Source organism: Phyllostomus hastatus, unplaced genomic scaffold, assembly GCF_019186645.2.
Source record: "Phyllostomus hastatus isolate PE091 unplaced genomic scaffold, TTU_PhHast_1.1 phas_scaffold_501, whole genome shotgun sequence".
NCBI lineage: Eukaryota > Metazoa > Chordata > Mammalia > Chiroptera > Phyllostomidae > Phyllostomus > Phyllostomus hastatus.
In genome coordinates this window covers 40,971,205-40,996,585 of record NW_025334033.1, presented here as the reverse complement: position 1 = coordinate 40,996,585, position 25,381 = coordinate 40,971,205, and the positions used below count along the sequence as shown (strand labels likewise).

The following is a 25,381-nucleotide window of genomic DNA, read 5'->3' as shown; positions in this document are numbered from 1 at the left end:
TCCAGTGACCCTCCCCCCCTACGCTGGTGCCCACAAAACAGTGGAGGCCATGCATGGCCCTAAAAAGACATACCTGGAAAGCCGATGAATGTTTTCTTGGGCTCCTCCCTCTGAGATCTCCAGAGAAAAGCCTTCTTGGCTCTAAATTCTTCTCTTAGCCAGAACTCAAAAACCGAGGTTGCTGAACTGAGGCTAATGGCTGGTGCAGTCTTTCCATCTCTAACAATAGCATTCACACACTTGGGTTTGCCTTCTCCAAAATGCTAGATGACCTCAGACAAGTCACACAACTGCACAGAATTAAAGAGAAACTGACTTTAAATCACATTGCAAAGTCCTACGACTTTGTATACGTGCTATCTGTTCTGCCTCACCCTGGGGCTCACTTTCCTTTACCCACTACCTTATCCTTGCTGCCTCACACTCTATGCCTTGTGCATCTCTGTTGTGAGGAACTGGTGCTCAAGACCAGGCCCAAGCCAGCCACCATGTAGGGGCTCGACCTGACACCCACAGCAGGGACCCTTCCAATCAGAAGCAGAATTGACACATACTCTTAGATCAAATACAACCACTGCAATTGAGATTCTAAATACAGGGGAAACTTGAAAAAATAACACCAATAACAAGAAAACAGAAGTGAGACCTTGCAGGTAGAACAAATGGGGAGAAAATAAGCTCATGGGCTAAACGGGTGTGGATATACAAAAACTGCATATAATCTAAGATGAAACTCGGGCTTGATGCAGGAGAAAGGAAGCCAACAAAGGAATTTTACACATTTCCCTGAGTTGCTCATTTTTTTTAAGAGTCCAAACAACTGAAATCAGGAAACACCTGTGCTTGTTAACATTAGTTAGGAAATGACTTTGAAAACTTGGACTCAGTTTGAGATTACTGATGGCAGGCAGTGATATCATTCCAGCCTCTATATTTCCATGTAAATACACAAGCTATTTCTCTTAGTTTGGGTCCATTTTTCCACTAGCAATCGGAAACTTGATGCATAATGCTTATGGGGTAACTGTTACTGTTTTCAAGTTTTAAAAGTACCTGGCACTTAGTCACATGTTTGGTTTTTGCTCCCATTAATAATTATCCAGTGATTGTTATAACTACACAGAGATATAGCCATCATTACTTTGAAATGAAAATAAATGAGTGGGATGAACATTTGAAGATGAAAGATAAAAATACAGCATTGTAATGAGAAGATGGATCAGAAAGTAAAAATTAAAATACAGAAATGGCCCTTTGATCTGGAAGATGAGCTAGAGAACTCTAGACAAAAATCTTTATTTTGAAGATGAGGAGTCAAAACCATAAACTGTGCATTTCCCAGATAGTTTTTTACACAGTTCCTGGGTCTTCTGAATGTGGGGCTAGAGCTCCCCAGGGCAGGTTCTGGCCTCAAGTAAACTGCTGACTCAACATGTCTTATCTCTAATCAATTTATATAAACAGCAATATCATTTTCATTGCTTTGATATGTTTTGTTGAACAATGAAGTAAAACACATAAAATATAGTATAGTCAATGATTTATATCAGCCTTCTTAGAAATACGGCGTCAGGCAAATTGGCTTCTGAAAATTTCCTTTGATGTTCCAGTTAAATTATAACCAGTGAAAAAAGTTATTTTTGTTTTTTGTAAGAAAATTACAAGTTGAATTTTGTGCCAGTGAACAACAAGATTTGCATAGATCATGTTATTGTCTTATAATTTTATTGTATCTCACTTTTTAAAATAGAATATTAGAATACACTTTGTTCTACCCAAATTTTTTAAAAGATTATATTTATTTATTTTTAGAGAGGGGGAAGGGAGGGAGAAAGAGAGGGAGAGAAACACGGATGTGTGGTTGCCCCTCACATGCCTCCTACTGGGGACCTGGCCTGCAGCCCAGGCATGTGCCCTGACTGGGAATCAAACTGGCAACCCTTTGGTTCGCAGCCTGGCACTCAATCCACTGAGCCACACTGGCCAGGGCCCAAATTTTGTTTTAGACTCTTGTAAAATGTCTTTTCAATGTTTGATAAACACTGTAATCATTCTTGCAGATATTAGTTTTAAGTATTAATCATTGTGACTTAGAAATTTTAATTACTAAAATATAATAATTTGATTGGACTTTAACAAACTAACAATTATTGAGGATAGATTAAGAATACACAACAGTCATCAAGAACAGTACTCTGAGATACAGGTAAAAAATCTTTAAATAAAAAAGAAAATGATTTTTTGTTTTAGTACTTTTTTAAGGTGTACACAATACACCAAAACATATATGAGGAGGTCAACTTCTGGTCATACAGAGCGACTGGCACAGGACGTGTCTTCCCACTGCAAACAGCTACACGAATCTGTGGTAACTGATTTCAGGCGTTTGACAATAAACACTGTAGGGCGGTGACCCTCAAGAGAAGGGAAACACAAGAGAGCTTTACATCTTTTCAGCTTTCTCCTTGGGGACACCAACTGGATGATAAGGAAGTGGAATCCAAGGGAGTGCGGAATTCCTGCTGAACTAAAGAGGTGCACACAGGCTTTCGAATGACTGTGGGCCCTGGGATTTGTAAAGCAGGGGATGAGGGAGGAAGGAACTGTACAGAGGAAGGGGACAAAGAAGACTTCATGAGAGTGATCCCCTGTAGCCCCTGTGCAGGATGAGAGTTCATGGGGTCTAGCAGAGAATGGCTGCTGTAAGTGGGAGAGCTGGGCCAAGATACCATGGCTGTGCAGTGCTGGAAACACAACAGTATTGGCCCAACCAGGGTGGAGAGACCTTACGAAGCACCTCATGCATTCAACTGAAACTCCAAAGAAGCCACACCTTAGGAATAAGAAAAAGGTCATAACTTAGGACTAAGGACAAAACTTAAATAGAACTACCCTGACGAGTAAAATAAAGCCTAACAAGATGAAGAGGATTTTTCCAATAATTTAACAGCCTCCTAAAGGAAACTTCAACAGCCTTCAAAGGAAGATAATATTTATAAGCCAGACTCTCTCTAACTTCCTTTTAACAACACTGAAGAATAATTTATTATTATTTTTAACCCTCACCCAATGATATGTTTTTATTGAATTTTAGAGGGTAAGGAAGGGAGACAGAGAAATATGAATGTGAGAGAGAAACATCAACCAGTTGCCTTCCATACATACCCCAATGGGGGATAGAAACTGCAACCTGGGTATGTGCCCTGACTGGGGATCAAACCCACTCCAACCAAGCACCCAGCCAGGGTAAGAATAATTTTAAAATATTAAACTTCTGGACAAGCAGGAAGATGTGATTTGTCATCAGGAAAAGGAACAGTCAATAAATGTAGAATCCAAGATGGCCCAAATGTTGGACTTAGCACACAAGGCCCTTAAAACAACAATAATAATATATTTAAGGATGCACAAAAAAGATGAATATATTGAGTAAGCAGATGAGGATATCTTCAAAGAAATAAACCAAATGGATATATTAGAAATAAAAAGTAAGTGTTTAAAATTATGTATGTTTGGAGTCCTAATAGGAGAGAAGACAGAATGGGGTAGCATAAAATATAAAACAATAAAAGCTGAAAATTCCTCTAATTTAGTGGAAAACACCAGCCTACATATTGAAGAATCAAAAGCTTCAAGGAGAAGAAATAAAAAAAAAACTACACCTAAGTACATCATAGTCATCATAGGGTAACAACTAAAGATAAAGCGTAAATGTTTAAAAAGCAAGGCTCAACTATCTGGTGTTTGTACCAGATTCATTTTTTTTAAAAAGATTTTATTTATTTATTTTTAGAGAGATGGGAAGGGAGAGAGAAAAAGAGGGAGACAAACACCTATATGTGAGAGATACATTAACCGATTGCCTCTTGTGTGCCCCCAAATGGGGATGTGGCCCACAACCTAACCACATGCCCTAACTGGGAATCAAACCAGTGACCCTTTGATTTGTAAGCCAGCACTCAACCCACTGAACCATACCAGCCAGGGCTACACAAGATTCATTTTAAAGACCTACATAAGTTGAAAGTTAAAGGAAGGGGAAAAATAGACCAACTAAATCTAAGAAAGCTGGTATTGATATCATCATGTCGGATAAACTTCAAGTCAAGAATCATCACAGTGAAAAGTAACATTTTATTAATAAGTGGTCATTTCATCATTCATTAAAATTAAAAATTTTAAATGTCTATGTGACTAAAAAGCTGAAGTACAAGAAGCAACAATAAGAATTAAAAGGACAAATATACAAATTCACAATCATAGTTGAAGATTTTAATATCCTTCTTTGTAACTAATAGAATTAGCCAAAAAACGAATAAGGAAATAAATGACTTCAACAACATTATCAACTGATATTTGTAAATTATCTTACCTAGTACCTACAGAATACACATTCTTTTCAAATGCATATGGAATAGTTATTAGTCAAAGTTCTCTGTAGAAACAGAACCAATAGGATGGAGTGATGGGTGGATGGATGAAGGGTGGATGGATGAATGGAAGATAGATGATAGATAAATAGATAGATAGATAGATAGATAGATAGATAGATAGATAGATAGATAGATGATAGATGAAAAAGTTCTTTGGAACCTTTCCTCACAGGGTGATCTGATCATAAATTCCTAACTAGGCAGGTCATAGTAGGTAGTCACGCCCCAGCCCTATAACTTCAGTGAAAGGTTTTAAGCCATTCCATAATCTTGTTAACTATCCTGTAATTCAATCCCTGCCTTGTTTTTCTCCCTCCTGTAATCTCCCTTATGTTCCCTCCTTAATTTCAAATGCATAAAAGCAGCTACAAAACTGTTATTTTCTGGGGCTCTTGAGATCTTGTTTCCCAACACATTTTATCAGTTTGTCTCAAATAAACTTTTATAAAAATTATCTGCAGATTTGGGCATTTCTTGGATAGATAGATAGATAGATAGATAATAGAGATTTAGTATGAGACATTGGTTCAAGTGATTACAGAGGCTAAGAAGTCTCATGATCTGCTGTCTGCAAGATGGAGACCCAAAAACCCAGCAGTGCCCTTCAAGGCCCTGAGAGCCAGGGAGCTGATGGTGTAGGCTGCAGGCCAAGTGTGAAGGCCTGAGAACGGGAGCACCAAGGACAGGAGAAGATTGATATCCCAGCTCAAGTAGTCAGGCGGACAGTGAATTCAACCTACCTCTGCCTTTTTGTTCTGTGAAGGCCGCCCTCCAATGTTTGGAGGATGCCCACACACAGTGGGGATTACTCAGTTCACCAGTTCAAATGCTAATCTCATCAAGAAACATACCCATATAACATAACCTTAAATAACTTATGACAAAGAAAAACATCACAGGGAATTTAGAAAATATTGTAACCTGAATTATTAAACTAAAAAAAGTAAAAAAAATATAAAATGAACTTTTAAAAAAATACTGAAGTTGAAGAGAATAGCCATAAAAACAAAACCAGGCCTACACCCCCAAATCAGGTGAAAACCTTATCTTGTCTTAACCACCATTTGCCGCCTGATCTCTGGAAGCAGGAAAATCTGTTCCTTCTATAAACACAATCGGGGAATACCTGATGAGGACATTGACCCTGGAACAAGTTCACTATACACCCATGCTGACTGAGGTATTTGAAAAGGGCCATGGCCTTCGTTGATGGGAAGGACTGGCAACTGCCTGGATGAGCTGGGAAGACAACTGACCTGAGTGATAAAGAATGAGTAGAAGTGAGCTGTGTAGGCCACATTTTCCTTCATGCATTCAGGTGTGCATGCATGCATGCATGCATTCATTCATTCAAAAAGTAGTTATTGAGGGCCTACCACATGTTAAGCACTTTCTGATGGAAAAGTAATGGAAAGTAAGATAGATTGGTTTATTACAGTCTGTAGGATAGACTAACAGACTAAAACTACACAGTATGATAAGGGTTCTGGTAAGCAGGGGAGCCCAGCCTCTTTGCAGAGGCAGTCAGAGGGGTCCTTTCTCAGAAGCAGTGACTAGAATCATATAGGCTCATTCTAGTAGCAATTATCCAGGTAATGGGAGCAGGGCAGAGAGAAAAGAATTGTAAACAGAGGAACACTAAGTGCAGCAGCTGAAGGCTGAAGAAAGCACAGTTGATCTGAAAGGCCTGTCTAAGGACAGAGTATAGAGTTTGAGAAGAAATAAGGCCATAAAGATTAGAACGGTACAGGGCCTATGTTCAGTTAAGGAGTTTGGACCTATCTTAAGAGAGATTAGAGGCTATGGAGTGGTTGAAGCAGGAGATATAATAAAATTTACATTCTACAAGGATCAGTCTAGCTATGCTGTAAAAAAAAATGAGTTGAAAGGGATCGAGACCAGGTGAAGCTTAACTGATCACCATCATCCAAATGAGATGATCCAACCTATGACCAGGATAGTGGCAGAGGGAATATCGAGTACTGGAGGATTGGGCGATAGATTGGATATAGGGGGCATGAGAGCAAGAGAAGGTGGAACCTGACTGTCGGATCTCCTCATGGGGTAACTGTACAGATGAAGGTGGCATCGCTCCAGAGAGAACATGGGTTTGGAGTTAGGCATGTGAGTTTCATTTCAGATGAGTTAAGTATAAGACATGCATGTACAAGAAGTAGAGACTTGAGCTGAAGTGGTACAGACTGAGAAACCTCACTAAGATGTTAACTGGAGTTGAGTCGTGGGTACAGGCGAGACCACTCACAGAGAGTTGTGGAAGGAGAGGACAAGAGACCTAGATAGAGCCTGGAGTGACTGGGGCGTACAATAGGGGAGAAGGCTGCAGATAAAGGAACTCGGAGCCCGGTGGTAGCACAGGGCCTGTGGCCTGCAGCTGATAACGTCTGGGGGTGAATCTGCAGGAACACCTTCCATTAGCTGGTGAACAATGAGTGTAAAAAAGCTAGCTCTTGGGATTGATCTCGAAGAAAGTCAATTAATTTCATTTTTTCCAGAGTCAAGGCTAGCATTTCCAATAACTGTAAATGAATTTGCATCCTCTTCGTAAGTACATAAATGTTTTCAGTGATAAGAACCTCAAAATGAAAGAGTATGGCTACACTGATACAAGTTCCTCATATTACTAGAAAATCAGTAGCATGATGCTCTGAGGGGAAGTAAAGGAGTTATAGTATCTCACTTGACTCAGGAGTCCCACACTCAAATCTAAGTCCGAGGCACATTATTCTTATGTCACATAGGAAGAAACTTTTTATTTATGCAAGGAAAGTTTCACATGGAATTGTGGGACCATGTTCCCGATTTCTGTTTTATTAATGATAATACTGGAAAATTTTATGTGAAAAATAAAATGTTTCTATTCTCATTGAAGGATGTGACAGTTTGAACTAATGCATGATACTACTTTCTTTGCACAGCCCATCCTTAGTATTGCACGTGCTTTTCATATCTGAAATGCACAGCGCCACCTAATGGACACCAGCCATAAACTGGAAGAGAGGAAGAACAAGGATCAAAACTAAAATATGACTACAACTGCTAATAATAGTAATGATAAAAGTAAAATCAAATAAACTTCAAGTTTCAAAAATGTTTAGTCAACCGGCCTTGCATAGAACAACTTTATTTTTCCCCTAATCATTGTTATGTGATTACAAATGATGACAATGCATAGACAACTGCAGATCACATTTTAGATTGATGACAACATTGTAACCATAAATCACATACATTTTGTAAAATTTGAAAAGTCATTAGAAACACCTTGGATTAAATAATATATTCAATTAGGATAGTTCTAGTTTTCTAAAAAAAAAGTAAAATTAGGGGGATTGCCAGAAAGACCTTATCTTGATTTCTACAAGGCAAACACAGGGCCAGTCTTTTGCATGGGAAGTAATTCTTCTAAGCACTCTCCTTGCAGCCACGCAAGACTAGACATTATAGGACTACTGCGTGGATCTTGGACTCGGAGGAGGAAGGTGAAGCTGCCATCCACGGCTCTGCTTGGGAAAGCCATAGCCCATGGCATGACCCTTCCACAGCCGTCTCTGGGATCAGAGGAATTCTCCCTTGTTCTCAGGTGCCACCCGCTCTGGGGCATAAGTGGGGGAAGGGATGGAGGAATGTGGTCGTGTACGTCTTAGTCCATCTCCCCCAGAAGCAGCCAAGCTTGCAACTTCAAGGACAATGCCTCAAAGACTTACACTTTAGTGTGGGGCTCTCAAGTCAAATAAATCACCTTGCCTTCCAACACAGTGGCCTCTTCGAGGCTATATTTCTTTGATCACAACCTTTTTGAGGTGGTTTGAACCATCTGCTATAGAAATAGATGACTCCCCATAAGAAGTGCTTTTAAAATGTTCTGCTCTGCTCAAAAAGCAATTTTTAAAAATTATGCTGTTTTATTCTTCCCTCATCGAGTAGGATATTAAAACAACTAAAACTGCACTACATGTTATGATGTGCAAAACTGATATTTTACTGTGCAGTCTTCTCTACCTGCCTTTAAGTTCCTTGGAGAATGAAGATCACATGCTGCTTTATGCACAATGCAAATGTTTCTGAATTATCTCCCAGGTTTACCAGAAATCAGGGGGGATTTCAGTAATGTAAAAGCCACTAAAAAGAAGCAACAGGTTTGAACAAAACAATTGAAACATTAAGTTACTTATCAACGATTTATTACTTTATGTGGATGACTTTCATAAATTGACAGCAATGTCAGCACTAAGCCATTACTTTCTTTGCTTTCTTCCTGGACTCAGGTTAAGAGCCTAAACTGAGTTAGAAAGGAAGAAGAAAGAGGCATGATGAGGAATGAATGACCTGTGGATGAGGTTGAGATCCCTGGGCTAGATGCTATGAGGCTAGCACATCATTTATTCAGCTTTAGCATGAATGGGGCACTAGATTAGGCATCTTTTGTACCATATTTTTCCAGCCATAAGACACATCTAGGTTTTAGAGGAGGAAAATAGGAAAAAAAATTTGAAGCAAAAAATGTGGTAAAATATTTAATAACATAAATAGCATAATATTTCACCAATGTAAATATAAATAGAACTCAACAGCAGCATTAACAACCAATATTCTTCCCAAATTTGGGGGCAGGAGGAGTGTGTCTTATAGTCTGAAAATACAGTGCATTACTCCATTTATGCCTCATCATCATCCATCAAAATGGATTTTTTTAAATTACTGATTTTAGAAAGAGAGTGGTAGAGGGTATGTATGTGTGGAGACAGAGAAAGAGAGAGAGAGAGAGAGAGAGAGGTTTGTTGTTCCACTCATTTATGCATTTATTGGTTGATTCTTATATGTGCCCTGACCAGAAATGGATCCTACAGCCATGGCATAACAAGACAGCACTCTAACCAACTGAGCCACCCAGCCAGGGCAAGATAGATGCTAATATCCAAGAACAGTAATTTTTTTGAAGCTGAGGTTTGTTGCTAAGGTCCCACAGCTACAAAGAGGCAGACAAGTGAGGTATACTCACAGCTGATTACCTGACTCAGTCCTTTAGCTGGTCCAGAGACTGGCAACAGCAGTATCACCTGGTGATTTTCCCAGGGGAGATTTTTTTAATTGATGAGAGAAAGAGAGAGAGATAGACATTGATTTGCCGTTCCACTTGTCCCACTTAATTATGGATTCATTGGTTGATTCTTGTATATGCTCTGACCGGGGCCAACCCACAACCTTGGCACATCGGAACAATGCTCTATCCACCTGAGCTACTGGGCCATGGCCCAGGACTGATGTTTTTTAAAACCTCTTCCAATAATTCTGTTCAGCATAGTGATCTGAGAACCACTTTATCAAATCTGGAGAAAGGTCTTTAGAGATATTCCATAGGACTCTTTTTAATTTTTTTAAAACATATTTTGTTGATTATGCTGTTACAGTTGTCCCATTTTCCCCCCTTTATTCCCCTCCGCCTTGTACACCCCCTCCCACTTGCATCCCTCCCCTCCCCCATTAGTTCATGTCTGTGGGTCGTACATTTAAGTTCTTTGGCTTCTACATTTCCTATACTATTCCTAACCCTCCCCATTTATTTTCTTCATACCATTTATGCTACTTATTCCCTGTATTTTTCCCCCATTCCTCCATTCCCTTTCCCTGCTGATAACCCTCCATGTGATCTCTATTTCTGTGATTCTGTTCCTGTTATAGTTGTTTGCTTAGTTTGTTTTTGGTTTTGTTTTTAGGTTCAGTTGTTGGTAGTTGTGAATTTTTTGTCACTTTACTGTTCATATTTCTTATCTTTTTTTTTCCTTAGGTAAGTCCATTTAACACTTCATATAATAAGGGCTTGGTGATGATGAACTCCTTTAACTTGACCTTATCTGGGAAGCACTTTATCTGCCCTCCCATTTTAAATGATAGCTTTGCTGGAGGTAAATAAAACTCTCGGAGTTTTTACCCATTAATCGCTTCTAACAGCTCAAATCTTAGCTAATTTATATGCCAAAAAAAATCTCATCTTCAGGTGTTTTGAAAACCAAGTGATTTGGTCTGCTTGGTGAGTGCATAGGCTGGGCTGGGAGAACTCTGCCACCTAATGTCAGGAATGAGACATCAGGTCCCTGGCGGTAAGAACAGCCAGAGATGGGCTCTGTGAACCTTCGGAAGGGCGCAATAGCGGTGGGGTGGAGTGTGCGGGGGGGGGGGGGGGGGGGGGGGGGGGGGGGGGGTCTTGCCCTTGCTTCTGGACAGAAGACCTGGGACCAGTCCTTTATAAGCCTGGTCTTTGTTGCTGTCATCCTTATTCCCCAGCCCACTAGGTTTTGGGGCTCCGGGGTGCTGCCTCTGCCGGAGATAAGGTAAAAGGGGCAAATGGGTGACCAGATGCTTCAGCGTTCTGGCCCAGCTAGCAGGCGCTCTGTGGGTGTGAAGGTCTGTCAGTCCATGCAGCTGTAGTCAATCAGGCATTTTCAGGTTTTGCCCCAACAGATTCCTGTTGCCAACTTGAGATGTTAATAAAGATTAGCTTACATTTGATTAATTTTGCAACTTCCCACTTTCACTCTCCAATCACCTGCAACTGAATACATACGGGTCTTTATGCATAAACACTATTCCCATAGCTCTTTGAAAAAAGGTTGAGCTATCATGTGGGTTCGTGGATAGGGAAGACCCTCTGTTGGTGGTATTTTTTTTTAAATATATATTTTTTAAGATTTTATTTATTTTTATTTTTAGGGAGGGAAGGGAGAGAGAGAGAGAGAGAGAGAGAGAGAGAGAGAGAGAGAGAGAGAGATGTGCGGTTGCTGGGGGTCATGGCCTGCAACCCAGGAATGTACCCTGGCTGGGAATCGAACCTGGGACACTTTGGTTCCCAGCCCGCACTCAATCCACTGAGCTACGCCAGCCAGGTGTTGGTGGTATTTTAATGGGAAATGTCTCATCAATTGAACCAGAGTCTATCACATTTTTCCTAAGTGCAATAATTTACTCTCCTCCTAATTTACTAGGTGGTCTATCTAAAGTGTATGTCACTTTCCTGCTTAGTAAATTGTAAATTCTGGGACCCGGGCACAGGTATCCCACCATTGATCATTATTAAGCTTTGTCAACTTTGTGGAGCAATCTGGTAAGAAAACTCTATGAGTGTTTGCCACTTTTATCAATCTTTTCATAATCTTTGAATCTGAGGACTAAAATCAGTTATAGGCTGAGATGTACGAGTTCAATATTGATTCCCCCTGTCCAGCCCCACCATCAGCCCCAAGGCTTACAAGGAACCTGCACTTAATACCACTGTGTTTCAAGGTCAGGAATAATAGTCCAGCAGTGGATCAGATGCAGTGTTTACTCCAGTTACAAGGAATAGACAGATGGCCTCTCTCTGGCACAGCAATGCCATAGTTTTAGTATCAAGAACCAGAAGGGCATTAATAGATGGCTGACCTATTTATTAGTATCACAAAGAAAACTTGGTTGCTCTGAATTCAATACCATCAACTTCCTAGGTTTACATATGTTAGATGTTTAAACTTATGTATACCCTTCTAGTTGAAGAAAAAAAAAACCCCAAGGTGTTCTATGAGTGATTTACTGAGATTTGTTTATGGATAAAATGGGTATTTGATTATAAAAGATTAAAAATTTTTTCAGGCTAAAATCACTGAGGCTGTACTTTGTACATCGTCATTATCCGATCGTTATTAGATCAAATGTCAGATTGTTTTTAAGGAGAATCTCAGCAATAACAGTCCTTGCTTAGCCCCCCTCCAAGTGCAGAGCAGCAGCCTTCTGTCCACTACGCGTCCTTGTTCGGTGCCTCAGATTTAATAAGAAGTTGTCAGTTCCTCCCTAGCTTGCCTGATTATTAAAACAGATGGCTCTGAGTCTAACTGGCAACCTAGAAGCTCTGTGCTCCGGGACCTTAGCAGGATGTTTAAACTTGGAACTCACAACTCCTCCTTAACTATTGAAAATTTTGGAAAATAAACAAATATTTGTGAAAGATTACTTGAAGTATAGCAATGCATCCATCCTTTGAGGTTAGCAGTTTTCTTTTTCTTTTTTTAAAGATTTTATTTATTTTTAGAGAGGGAAGGGAAGGAGAGAGAGAGAGAAAAAAACATCAATGTGCGGTTGCTGGGGGCCGTGGCCTGCAACCTAGGCATGTGCCCTGACTGGGAATCAAACCTATGATGCCTGGTTCACAGCCCACGCTCAATCCACTGAGCTACACCAGCCAGGGTGAGGTTAATAGTTTTCAAACTTCTTTTTTAACCACAGAATCCTTGTGCAAACCATGTTTTTCTTAGAAACCCAAGGTCAGAGAATGGGATGCTGAGAAGGGACGGGAGCCTGGAGTCCCACCACAGACACCCCGACCCCAAGCACATCTTGTAAACCATTGCTAGCTCCTCTAACATCTATCCAGAGACCACAGGACAGAGAACGTAGAGTGGAGGGCACACCCAGACTGGACCATGGAACCTCCTGGAATGGCTTCACTGAACTGTGCTTTGACCAAACACTGTTATTTCTCACTCTGGCTGACATTGTAAGAAACAGTCCCAGGAAATGACGGTAATATCTACTGCAAGGATATTGTTAAAGATATTGTTCACTTAGATTCACAACATCTTCTCTGGGAGAACCCCAAGGAGAAAATGTTTCCTATTGTTTGCACCAGAAATCATTTAGAGTCTTCTGAGGTTTGATTTCTCCCCTGGATTCACCCTTCCCTTTTTGGGCTGGCCGCTGCGAAGGAAGGAAGCCTGCAAACCGCCCTGAGCAAGCCACAGGATTTCGTGGCAGGAGATTTATGAATTAACTTCTCACTCAGCTCCACTTGATTTCACAAAATGTACTCCCTTTGCATTTATTCTTTCACTTTGAAATATTTTTGGTATGTTGTTCTATTACATATTTTAAAGCCACCTCAATCCTTTCAGAAACATGATTGTAAGTGGGCTCTCTCGGGGGCAAGCCCAGGACTTTCTTCCCTCTCAGGTGTGCATCTCCTCAACTCTAAGGGTCCCCACAAGACTTGCAACCAGGGGAGCAATGGGCAGCAGCAGCTCATCCCAGGCTGACCCCCTGAATCTGTCTCCAAGGCCCCCTTTTCTCTGACTTTCCAGTGAGTCAACAGGAGCCCCATCATGGCTCACTTCTTTCCTATAACACTTCTGGAGAGCCAAAGCAACCCCACTGTGGCTCGTTTCTTTTGGATCATGTTCCTAGAGAGCCAAAGCAGAGCACCACCTAGGCTCCCTCCTGTTGCTTCTTCTATCCCCCACTTTTCAGTGAGCTAAAGGCAACCCCACCTTGGCTCACCTCTGTCACTTCAACTTTTACTTCTCAGTGAATTCACACAGCCCAGCGTGGCTCACTTCTTTCCTATAACATTTCTAAGCAGCCAAAGCAGACCACCACCTAGGCTCTCTCCTCTTGCTTCTTCTACCCTAAGCGCTTCCTTTCTGCCACTGTCCCCAGCTCTAATAAATGTACTCTCAAAATCACCTGGACTCATGTTGTGAAATCTCTCCTGCAAGAAGTCAAGAACCCACACACTACCAGCCCGCCCAAAACGGACACACTCCGGGCCTGGCACCTTGCCAGTGACACGTGGACTGCTGCAGCTGAGATCTGTGACAAAAAAGCCAGCAAGAGACCCCCAGAACCCTCGAGAGAGCACATGATCTTGCTAACTATCCTGTAATCCAACCCTGTCCCTGCTTTCTCCAACCCTTATGTCATCTTCCTTACATTCCCTCCTCAATTCCAAATATATATATAAAAAAACTATAAAACTGTCATTGTCTGGAACATCTGACAACTTGCTTCCCCCAAATGTTGTCAGTTTGGCTCAATAAACTCATAAAAATTCTAAATAAATAAATACATGATTATATATAAGTAAGCTAATTCTTATTAATAACATCGACCAACTCAAGCCATGTGAAAAGTGATCAGGCTGGAATGCTGATGGGCTAGATCCCAAGAGGACCCCAGAACTGAAATTTTAAACACAACCATCACAAATTCAGATTTACTATTCGGGGAGAAAAGTCAGGGCCCCCTGAAACCCTCCGGGTTGAATGCTAACAAGTCATATTGATCGGCACACATGACAAGTACAGGTTCCCAGGGTGCTGGGCCAAGTACTTAAACATTTGAACCAGTCACCCAGAAAATGGAATTGAAAGGATGTTTACTGATGTCATCAACCAGGGAAGAGTATCTAAGCTCCTCTTTGCCCAGCACCTTAGTGTCCTAAGACGTCAGCCCTCCCTCACCAGTTTATGGATATTAGGACAGAGGGCTTTGCCCTCATGTAGAAACAGATATCTGTTTCATACAATTTCAAACTCTGGTAACTTTTTGAAAATGTTTAAGTGTTTATTTACTTCTGATAATAAATGAAGAATTATTAAAGTTTCAAATAAATATTGTCCCTGTGTGAGAGGGAAAGCCAGTGTGTACAATATATTACAGGCTTCAGCGAGGCTGTCCCCAGACCAACAGGGCCAGGGCGATGGCAGGGGAGGAACCTCAGCAGGTGTGCTGGTTCCATGTGCACTGCTGTGCATTGGTGTCTCATGCCTCCTCCAGTCCTCACTCCGGGTACAGGCCCTCCCACCCTTCACAGTGGACAGTGCAATTCCATTGTAACTTACTTTCTTATTTCCAGTTAAGGAGCTCTTCCTTCCGCTCTATCTCAACTCCCTCATTCAACTTGTCCTCCTCATATTTTGGGTCTCCCTCCTGCCAACTCACCAAGCACAACCCCACAACCAAACTCCATCCACATAGTTCAAGACCAGCCCCATCCTTCCTGGCATATTCACTGACTCTTAACCTGGCCATTCTACACCCAGTGTTAATGCCACTTCTATTGTCACCTCAATTCTATTGCCACTTCATTGTATACTACCCCCTGAAGCTCAACTCACCTAACTCAGCTCACAGTTGGCCTCCACTATTTTTCCTAAGTAAGTGACAAAAGAACCAACATACAGCAGCCAAGAACATTGAGAAGTCTTGTCTGTCTTTTGCACTTCAAATAAGTTCACCGAAGTTTCTTTGTATCTTCCACTAGGGGGTATCACCCCATAATTTTTGAAATGGGAAGTCTGCTGAATACAGTTCTTAATGAAAAATGAAGTCCAGGCACAGCGAATTTTTAAAAACTTTTCCCAACACATGCTGTAATTTTATGAAGCAATTTAATGTGATTCCTTTTAAATAAAAGCTGCCCCATGGGCAGAGTAATAGGCAACAATCCTGAGTAGTGTAAACTTATATAAGCGAATGCCAATTAAAACTCCTGGCTCTATTACAGTAAGGTAAATAGTCATGAATTAAATAAAATAAATGCAAAAACTGAGCATAGCCAGGCAAGTGAAGTGGTTTTTACTTCAGCAAAAGAAATAGACATGCTAAACAAATGTTGGCTTCAAAACAAAAGCTTTTCTTAAACAAAAAATAAGGCAACTCAGACATCCCGGGACTCCACATAAACAGGAGAGAATTCCTTATCTTTGGGGTATAAGAGCAGGCCTGCAACACTAAAAGCCGGTTCAAGTCTTCTAGGTTCATTTAAGAGAAAATGTGCCCAAGCATTCCAGTGCAGTGTTTGGAAACACAGGTTACTGGGAGTAAGCTGATCTCAGCCCCTCTGATCTGCTTACCTCTATGAGAACTCACCAGCCTCCATTTCCTCGGCTAAGTCTTAGCTCTGTATCAGTCCAATAGTGTGATATTAGTAGCTACCCTAAGGTTTGTGGTGTACATCAGATGAGATAATGACTACAATAAAGTGCTTACAAAGTAGCCCACAGCGGTTCTCAATGAATGTTGTTTCGTCAATGAGACAATGGAAGGAAAACCCTGAGATGACAGGGAACAGAAATATTTGCAATAAAAGAGATATTCACTATCATTTTAGAAAACATACTCATTCAGAAAAGTTAAGCATTCTGACCAACATCACAACTATTTCCTGACAAACTCTAAAGTTGAACTTGGACTTCCTTGATGTCAGACAGCATTCTTCCCCCTCTCCAGTACTGCTTCTCCTAGTATTCAGTGGTTTATTAGCATAGACTAAATATACTCTGTGGCTAATGACTGATTTTGTTGGTAAAGTTTTGGTGAATGTGGCAAAGTATACATCGTTGTGGTAGTGTCAGAGACTCTAGCAGTGTGCATCTTTAAAGAGTTAAACTTTTAAGTCCCCTTCCTACTCTAAGAGATTTATCCCAAGGAAACATAGTTGCCTCTTGAACAAGATGTATTTAAACTGTGCAGGTCCACTTATCTATAGATCTTTTTCAAGTGTACTAGAAAAAATTTTGAGATTTCCTTAGTGCTGTGAAGCAATCCTGTCCATTACACCGAGCTACTCACAGCAATCACCTTGCCGCTTCCTCGTTATCGATGCACGAATTGTCATATCGATACACGAACACCAATTCCTTTTCCACGTTATCTTTTCCTTGTCGATGTCTAGTGTTAAAAACATGTATAACATCTACAGTGTTTTGGATCATGTAAGACAATATTGAGGTAGATACTGCCAGGGGATGCATCTCACAAACAGATGGCGCATACTTATGGCAACAATAAATACAGTACAGTAGTGCAAGTGTGCTTCTCCTCCTTCTTATGCTTTTCTCAATGACATTTCCTTTTCCCTAGCTTAAGTTATTGTAAGAATACAGCGTGCAATACATATAATGTACAACATGTGTGTTAGTCAGTTGTCTGTGTTATAAGTAAGGCTTCTGCTCAACAGTAGACTATGAGTGGTTAAGTTTTAGGGGAGTCAGAAGTTGTACGGGAGTTTTGGACTGTGTGCGAGTCAGCACTCCTAACCTCTGTGTTGTTCAAGGGTCAGCTGTGACAGGAAAGAAAGGGTTGTATGCAAAAACATGCCCCCTACAACATTCTTTGGAATACTGAAAAACTGGGCATAATCTAGGAGCCCACCAATAGGAGAGTAATTAAATATGGTAGATCCATGAATTTTAGAACCACTAAAAAAATTATGCAACCACGAAGAAACATGAACATTTTATTTTTCATCTTATTCTAAAAGAAGGTAATTTAACAAGAATGACAATTGTATTTTATCATAATAACAACCAATTAAAAATTAAATATTTACATAGATAAAATCCAAAAGATAAAATGAAAAAATGAAGGCATTTTAGGAATGTTTGGGTTGGGAATGCCTTTTTCTTTCACTTTGAGTTCTCTTTATAATAAAGAGATGCAATAAGAAACTGTTTAGAATGAACTCCTTTCTTTGTTGGTACTGAAAAAAGTTTAAGTGATCCAACATCATGATAGTACGCACAGCCAAATGAAAGACACAAGGTCAGAACCCTCGTCAGACAGTGAACTCTGAGGGACACACTGATGTATACCAGTCCTTGACTACTCAGAACATAAGAGCTAGTAGAGAAAACATGGCGTACACATGGCATATCTCAGCACTGCTCTACCTCCGAGACCTTCAACATCCCAGCAAGTACCAGCACTTTTCCCCACCCAGCTTCCATGCCACCTGCTCCTGAACATCATTCGTACTGCCAGTCTGCTGGTCCTCACGTTTTCTCTTGATCTATCAGCTTGGTTGCATTTGCTTTGTCAGTCAACTAAGGCCCATTGTTTCAGCCACCCCCTCCCCAAAAGTCACAACATTTTGAACATCTGTCTTCCCATTTCGCCTGCCCTGAAAACACCCATCTACTGGACAAAGCCAATCATTTGACATCTCACAGCCTGGAGTGCAAGAATCCCCTGGACAAAACCATCCCACGTCCCTTGTGTGTCCCTCTCTCCCTCCCTGCAGTCTTCCTACATCTCATCCTTGCCTTTTCTTCCCCTCCCCCAATGCCTTTTACTGCACAGAAGGAAATTCTTAAACAAAAACTTTCTTTCCTTGGGCCAAGCCCAAGGCCCAGGGCATTCTGCATCCATCCTTACCCCCTGCCCCCCCACTTTCAGAGGGTGAGGTGACCCTGTAGCTATTCTCTGGACCCAAACCCTCTGGCCTGCTCTGGTCTTTGTACCATCCATGAACATGTCACCCCTATCTTCAGCTCTGCCTAAACTATTACCTTTTTCCCTCAGAATAAAAACACCTGTCCACCATCTTATAAGGAAGCTTTTCCTTTAGGACATGTATTTTTCTAAATAATTACACACTGAAACAAAAGGTGTCCTAGCTTGGCTCTCTCCACCTGATACAGCCTGACTCCTCCCACCACACCCCCAAACTGTTCCCACAGAAGTCAAACCCAATGTTCCTCTTCATTTCTTAGCTCACCTGAACCCTCAGCTGTGTTTCATCCTGCTGACCATCTCCTGTGTTGACCTATTCTCTTTCGGCTCTTCAGACCCTCGGCTGTTACCTTAGTTAATGGTGTGAACAAACTTCAGGCCACCCGGGAAGGGGAGAGCTGGACAGGCCCTCAGTTTGAGAGGAGAGCTTGAGGTGGGCTCTTCCTGGAGCACGCCTGCACCCTTCTTCCCTCTCAAGTGGGCATCTTTACTCTTTTCTCCTAAACCCAAAGGGTCCCCATGGGACTTGCAACCAGGGGAGCAGCAAGCAGCAGCAGCTTGTCCCAGGTTTTACCCACTGAACCTTCTCCAAGGCCCCCTTTTCTGCTGACCCTCTGGTGAGCCAGAGCAGCCCCACCCTGGCTCAATTCTGTCACCATGACTTTTACTTCTCAGTGAATTCACACAGCCCAGTGTGGCTCACTTCTTTCCTATAACATTTCTGAGTAGCCAAAGCAGACCACCACCCAGGCTCTCTCCTCTTGCTTCTTCTACCCTAAGCCCTTCCTTTGTTTCACTGTCCCCCAGCTTTAATAAATGTACTCTCAAAATAAAACAGAAAATTAAAAAAAGAAAGGAGTTTGCACTTTGGGAAGAGTGGTGGTGTGGCAGCTGTTAGGCTGAAGATCTAATAGATGAAGTTTTGAGAACTGAATTCCTTCCTCAAGACTAGTTTGTGGACTCTAAGCCAAGGCAACTAGTGATTCAGCGATTTAGGGTGGGTGGGGCTCAAGCCACGACAATCGAGAGAACCGCTTATTCTTTCATCTTACTGAAAAAAGGCCACGTGGAGCCTGGATCTCACTATCAGACTTGTCGACAGTATCCACATTTTCCTCTCTTGGGGTCCGATCAGGGGTGAAGGGGGTAGAGTTCCAGTCCTCTGGGTGTCTCTCAAGAGTCTCAAATAGCTGGAGCTTCTAAACTGCATTCATTCCATTCAATGGCATGGAATAAAATTCTCATTATTAAAATAATATTATTTTTTAATATTAGTGCCATTCTTGTACAGTACAATTGGTGTTTGATTACATGTTATCTATTGGCTATTTTGATTCTTTCTTACTCTGAAGTAATATGACCCCTGTCAGACTGCAGATGACTTGAGGTCAAGGGTCCTTCTTAATCTCACTCTCTTCTGTCTCCTCTACACCACTTAAACCTGTGGAAGATGCTAAAAAGAGAGAGAGGCAGAAAAAAAAATCCCACTGTTTAATTTAGCAAATATTTTAACTTTTTACATTTCAAGGGGGTTTGACTCCTGAGTGCAACATATTATTCTGGGTGCAGAAGTGTAACATGGAAAATATTTACATTATCTGCATTTTATGAGCCGCAGGAGACAGGAACACCTCAGTACCTAGGGAGGATTTAGCAGAGTTGAAATAGTCCCACACCCCATCACGCATATTGTACTGACTGAGATGTAACAGCCAGAATCCCAAATGATGTTCAGAGCTACTTTGGGTTCACTTTATAATAAATCCTGTAAATCCTGGTAGTTCCACTCCTTAGGCCAAACGCTTCCAAAATCCTTATTGTGGACAGCAGCTAACTAAGTGTTTGGGAAATTTGGATCAGGGTGTCTACAAATAATCAGAAGAATAATCTGGAGAGAGAGAAAAAAAAGAAATCCCATATAGTTCAGTGTGTTTTTTCCCTGAGTTTCCTTCACCAGCTATAGAGATTTAAATGCTCTAAACCTCGTGCAGTCTTTTATTTTTAAAGAACTTTCCACTTTTCTTAGTTACACAGCCAGGTCGGGGCACCTACCAGAAAATCATTTCCCGTTTTAAAAAAAAGCTACAATTTGAATGCAGTCATTGAATTCATAACAGATTTGCTATAGTGTAATTCCCTGAGATTACAACTTGTGGCTAAAATTGGACTGAAAGGGGGTAACCTACAAAGGCAAAAGGATCTAGTTGCTTTTTGTTTTCAAGATAAAATCGGATTAATAACCTGAAATCGTGAAGTCTCTAGGGCCCACGGTACAATCCCTCTAGTGCTGTAGGCAGCTCCTATGATTTCCGGGAAGACTGGCCCAGGCACCGCAGTATCCAGGAAGGCAGAAGGGAAGCTGGTAGCTGAGCAAGGTATGAGCCTCTCAGAGGCAGCCTGGGGCCGCCGCACCTGGAGGAGGAGGAGCTGGCACCCGGACACACCTGGACCCAGAGGAAACGCGAGCCTGGTGCCTGGCAGGTGAGGAAAGGACTGCCTAGCCATCTCACCTTCGGAGGCGGGGCACGGCTCAGGATCACCATCAGGGGCGGAGCCGGCCCGGATCACCTGGGCCAAGGCGGAACTGTAGGGTCTGGTCGCTGTACTGAGAACCTGGAATTAGGCTCACCTGTGTGGGGGGCCAGAGGCGGGACCAAAGCTCACCTGCGCCCGCCGAAACCTGACCCGGGAGTAGCCCCCGGGATCGCCCAGCGCGTAGTGGGAGGCGACCCGACTGGCCCCATCTGAGCCACCCTCCGCCCGTCTGAACCCGTGGGGCCGCCATGACCTGGAGCGCCACGGCGCGGGGCGCCCACCAGCCCGACAACACCGCGTTCACGCAGCAGCGCCTCCCCGCCTGGCAGCCGCTGCTGTCGGCCAGCATCACGTTGCCGCTCTTCTTCTGCGCGGGCCTGGCCTTCATCGGCCTGGGCCTGGGCCTATACTACTCTTCCAACGCCATCAAGGAGCTAGAGTACGACTACACGGGCAACCCCGGCACCGGGAACTGCTCGCGGTGCGGCGTGGCCGACCAGGACCGCGCGCCACCGCCCACCTGCTTGTGCGCCTGGTACTTCTCACTGCCCGAGCTCTTCCAAGGCCCGGTGTACCTCTACTACGAGCTCACCAACTTTTACCAGAACAACCGGCGCTACGGCGTGTCCCGCGACGACGCGCAGCTGAGCGGGCTGCCAAGCGCTCTGCGCCACCCGGTCAACGAGTGCGCCCCCTACCAGCGCAGCGCCGCCGGCCTGCCCATTGCTCCCTGCGGTGCCATTGCCAACAGCCTCTTCAACGACTCCTTCTCGCTGTGGCACCAGCGCCAGCCCGGAGGGCCCTACGTCGAGGTGCCGCTCGACCGCACCGGTATCGCCTGGTGGACCGACTACCACGTCAAATTCCACAACCCGCCGCTGGTGAACGGCAGCCTGGCTCTGGCCTTCCAGGGAACCGCGCGCCCGCCCAACTGGCCCCGGCCAGTCTACCAGCTCAGCACTGACCCCAACAACACTGGCTTCATCAACCAGGACTTCGTGGTGTGGATGCGCACCGCGGCGCTGCCCACGTTCCGCAAGCTGTACGCGCGCATCCGCCAGGGCAACTACTCGGCCGGGCTGCCCCGCGGCGCCTACCGCGTCAACATCACCTACAACTACCCTGTGCGCGCCTTCGGTGGCCACAAGCGCATCATCTTTAGCAGTATCTCGTGGATGGGCGGCAAGAACCCCTTCCTGGGCATCGTCTACTTGGTCGTGGGGTCCCTCTGCATCCTCACAGGCTTCGTCATGCTGGTCGTCTACATTCGCTACCAGGACCAGAACGACGAGGATGAGGACCAAGAATGATTCCTGCTGAAAGCATCCATCCTGTTCTTGCCAAAACTCTCTTGCGAGTTTCATCTGGCTTCCCCCCCTCGCCTCTCATCCAATCCCAACCTAGCCTCACTTCTCCTGCTGTGGATGAGGGGACCGGAGAGAGTAATTACACCCCATTGGGGGCTACCAGACTCTTGCTGGGATGTTTAGGTTGGATGTTTGTGACAAACTTGCAAAATCTCCCCACCTACTTCACGATTTACCGAGTTGACATGTTAGGTTCTTAAGGTCCGTAACATTTGAGATCGAGAGGGACGCCATAGACTCCTTTTCCTCTATTTAATGAAGAGACTGAGACCTAGAGATGTTAAATAATTCATTCAAGATCAGGCAGCTACTCATTGGCTCCTGACTCTCATTCTGGAGAGTTTACCACTTAGTACAGTGGTTTTCTTTCTTTTTCCTTCCTTTCTTTTCTTTTTCTTTTATTGCCGGGAGGTGGGTGGGAAGGTGGGGTAGACAGTGAAGCCCACAAATAACCTGCTGAAGTATGAACAGCTGGGGGAGTCCATCTTTGTTTAAAATGTAGATGGATTAGGAGGCACCATCCCCAGAGATTCTGACAGAATAAGGTTGGGGTGAGATCCTGGAAGCTGCATTTTAACAAGCCCCTCTGGAGGTTTTTCTTGTAACCCCTCAAACTGGGGAATTACTGCCCTGAACCAGGAAACAGGTACAATACTGGATGTTTCCCTATTTCTTTATGTGTCTGAGGCTGGTCCTGAAGCGATCACCAGAGGCCAGTTTTTCAGATAGTTATTTAGTCCCAGGGTCAGTGGCAGTCAATGGTGTAGGTTTGGTCTAGCACTCCACCTTGACCATAGAAGGGATTGTTTTAACCTTAGGATCAGCTGGAAGGAATCTTAGAGGGAAAGTGCTTTTCCTAAGTCATATTTATACCTACCTTTTCCCTGAGGTCTAAGAAAAAAAAAACCTTAAATCTATGTTCTCAAGTGAAGTTTCTTTGTTCCTAGTAGTTATGTTTAAATGAATGCTAAGGTGTATAGTCTTATATGTAAAGTAGAATCTTAAGAATTATTTGAGCATTTGAGATAATGTTAAACTCTGATTACTCTAAAATTATCCTAATATATACAAAGTTATTCTAAGAAACAATAGAATTATTTTTTAAAAAATCTTTTTATGCCTACAGAACTTAAAAAAAACTTAGTGATATCATCTTAACCAGCTTATTTGCTGAAAGCAAACAGTTGTGTGGCATTCTGTCAGACGGGATTCTCCAGCACCTGCTCTCCATCGTAGCTACTTTCCAGTTGCTACTGTCTTTGCTCAGACCAGTAAGGCGGTTCAAGACCTTGGAGTATTTTGTTTTTAGTAATCAAAGAAATACTGAGTTGTATTGAGTGTTTTTACATTAATTCTAATTTACTGTACTCTAGCTCTTTAAAAATTAATGATTGATAGACAGCATGCATGTTCCTGACATCTGATCAGATCTCTGGGATGTGATTTAAGAGATTCTGTTCCACTATTTACATACACTAAGACAATTTTTAGCAATTTCAGTGTGTTGGCCTCCCAACTCCTGAAGGTGACAGAATTTAATTGTCAGATTGCGCACTGTGATTTTAAGCTATGAAAATATGATCATTATACAGAGTAATCTGTATTTTTAATGAATGTTTGATCTAGCAGTTCACTAGCCTAGCCCTTCTTTGTGTTGGAGGTGAGAATTCACTACATTTTTTACTGTGTACTTGAGAGCAACCATGTATTTTGCTATCATCTGTACAATATTCAGGCTATTGCTGTAACATTTTAAGTGAGACTACAAAATTTAAGGTATCTGATTAAATCAATGAGTAAGGTTCCATGCCCTATTCTCTGGGTTTTTGAAAGCGAATAAAGGTTATGTTTGTTTTAACTTTGTTATCACATTTGCTTAATGCTTTTGAACTATGATCTTAAAGGCACAAACAGTACCAACCTCTTGGCTCATTTGTTACTAGCAGACGTATTGCAGCAAGAAAGTCATCCTTCAGAATAAGGCTCAAAGTGAACTCAGTCTTTCTGTGCTAACTTTCTAAAGCCACAGGAACTTATCTCAACATCAATGTACAGTATGAATTAGATCTTCAAATATTGTTTGATTTTGTGAAAATGAGGTCGATTTTAAAATATACATAGTATGAAAAGTTATTAATGAATGTGATGATAGCAGTTTTCTTTATTTCTGGATCTTTCTCAAATTCTGAACTGCAATTATTTGTGAGGTATTTGTACTACAAAACCACAGAAACCTTAAAAGCAAAAAATGTGAAACATTCTTGTGCTGTAGCATTTTGTTTGCTACCTCAGGATTCTAGCTGGGATTGAATTCTTTTGTTGCCAGTAAGTGTATCCTAGTTGAATCTGTCTTCTGGACTGAGAAGAGTGAACCTCAACAATTGGACTGTAAAGGTGCTTTGATCTATATTGATACAGCAAAAAAAAGAGAAACTAATGTGGCTAATGGGAACTCCTGAAATAGAATAATATAACAAAGATTTTTTCCATGTCTCTCCAGAATCAAATCAATTAAACAAACAATTTACCAACTATGCAATTGTTAAAAATCAGAGACAGAATAGTAGTATGGGATTTCCTTTAGTAATAAATATCACTTCACAATACATACCTACAGCCCTTTCTGCCTTACCTTAAATCCTCTGCTCTTTCTGTCATTGGCAATCTCAACAATCTTAAAATCTCAGAGTTATTGGTAGAGTTGCAATGTAATCAATTCTCTATGTGCCCTTGGATAAAGTCATCAGTTACTGTAATAACAGTAAATTCCCTCTTTATTTTTATCAGGCATTTGTTTATACCCCAGTTTTTCCTACAGCTAAAGCATAGCTGACTGATTTTAGATGACAAATTTTAAAAATATATATTTTAACTTTAATCCTCCCCCTCGGGGGAATTTCTCTTAATTTCCCTCCAACAAAAATGAAGTAGTTTTTAAAGTGTCATTAAGAAGGTTGTAGTAAACCTGAAACACATTAATAACCTAAA

The 25,381-nt window shown here is 42.1% G+C and overlaps 1 protein-coding gene across 1 annotated transcript; it reads left to right on the top strand.

The window, feature by feature from the left end:
* Positions 1-21,021: 21,021 nt before the first annotated feature.
* TMEM30B (transmembrane protein 30B) lies at positions 21,022-24,927 on the top strand. Its single transcript, XM_045823663.1, has one exon. The coding sequence runs from the start codon at positions 21,275-21,277 to the stop codon at positions 22,334-22,336; it is 1,062 nt and encodes a 353-aa protein (XP_045679619.1). The 5' UTR covers positions 21,022-21,274; the 3' UTR covers positions 22,337-24,927.
* Positions 24,928-25,381: the final 454 nt, after the last annotated feature.

Excerpts from the sequence above, each read along its gene's own strand:
- TMEM30B (XM_045823663.1), top strand. The coding sequence starts at position 21,275 with ATGACCTGGAGCGCCACGGCGCGGGGCGCCCACCAGCCCGACAACACC.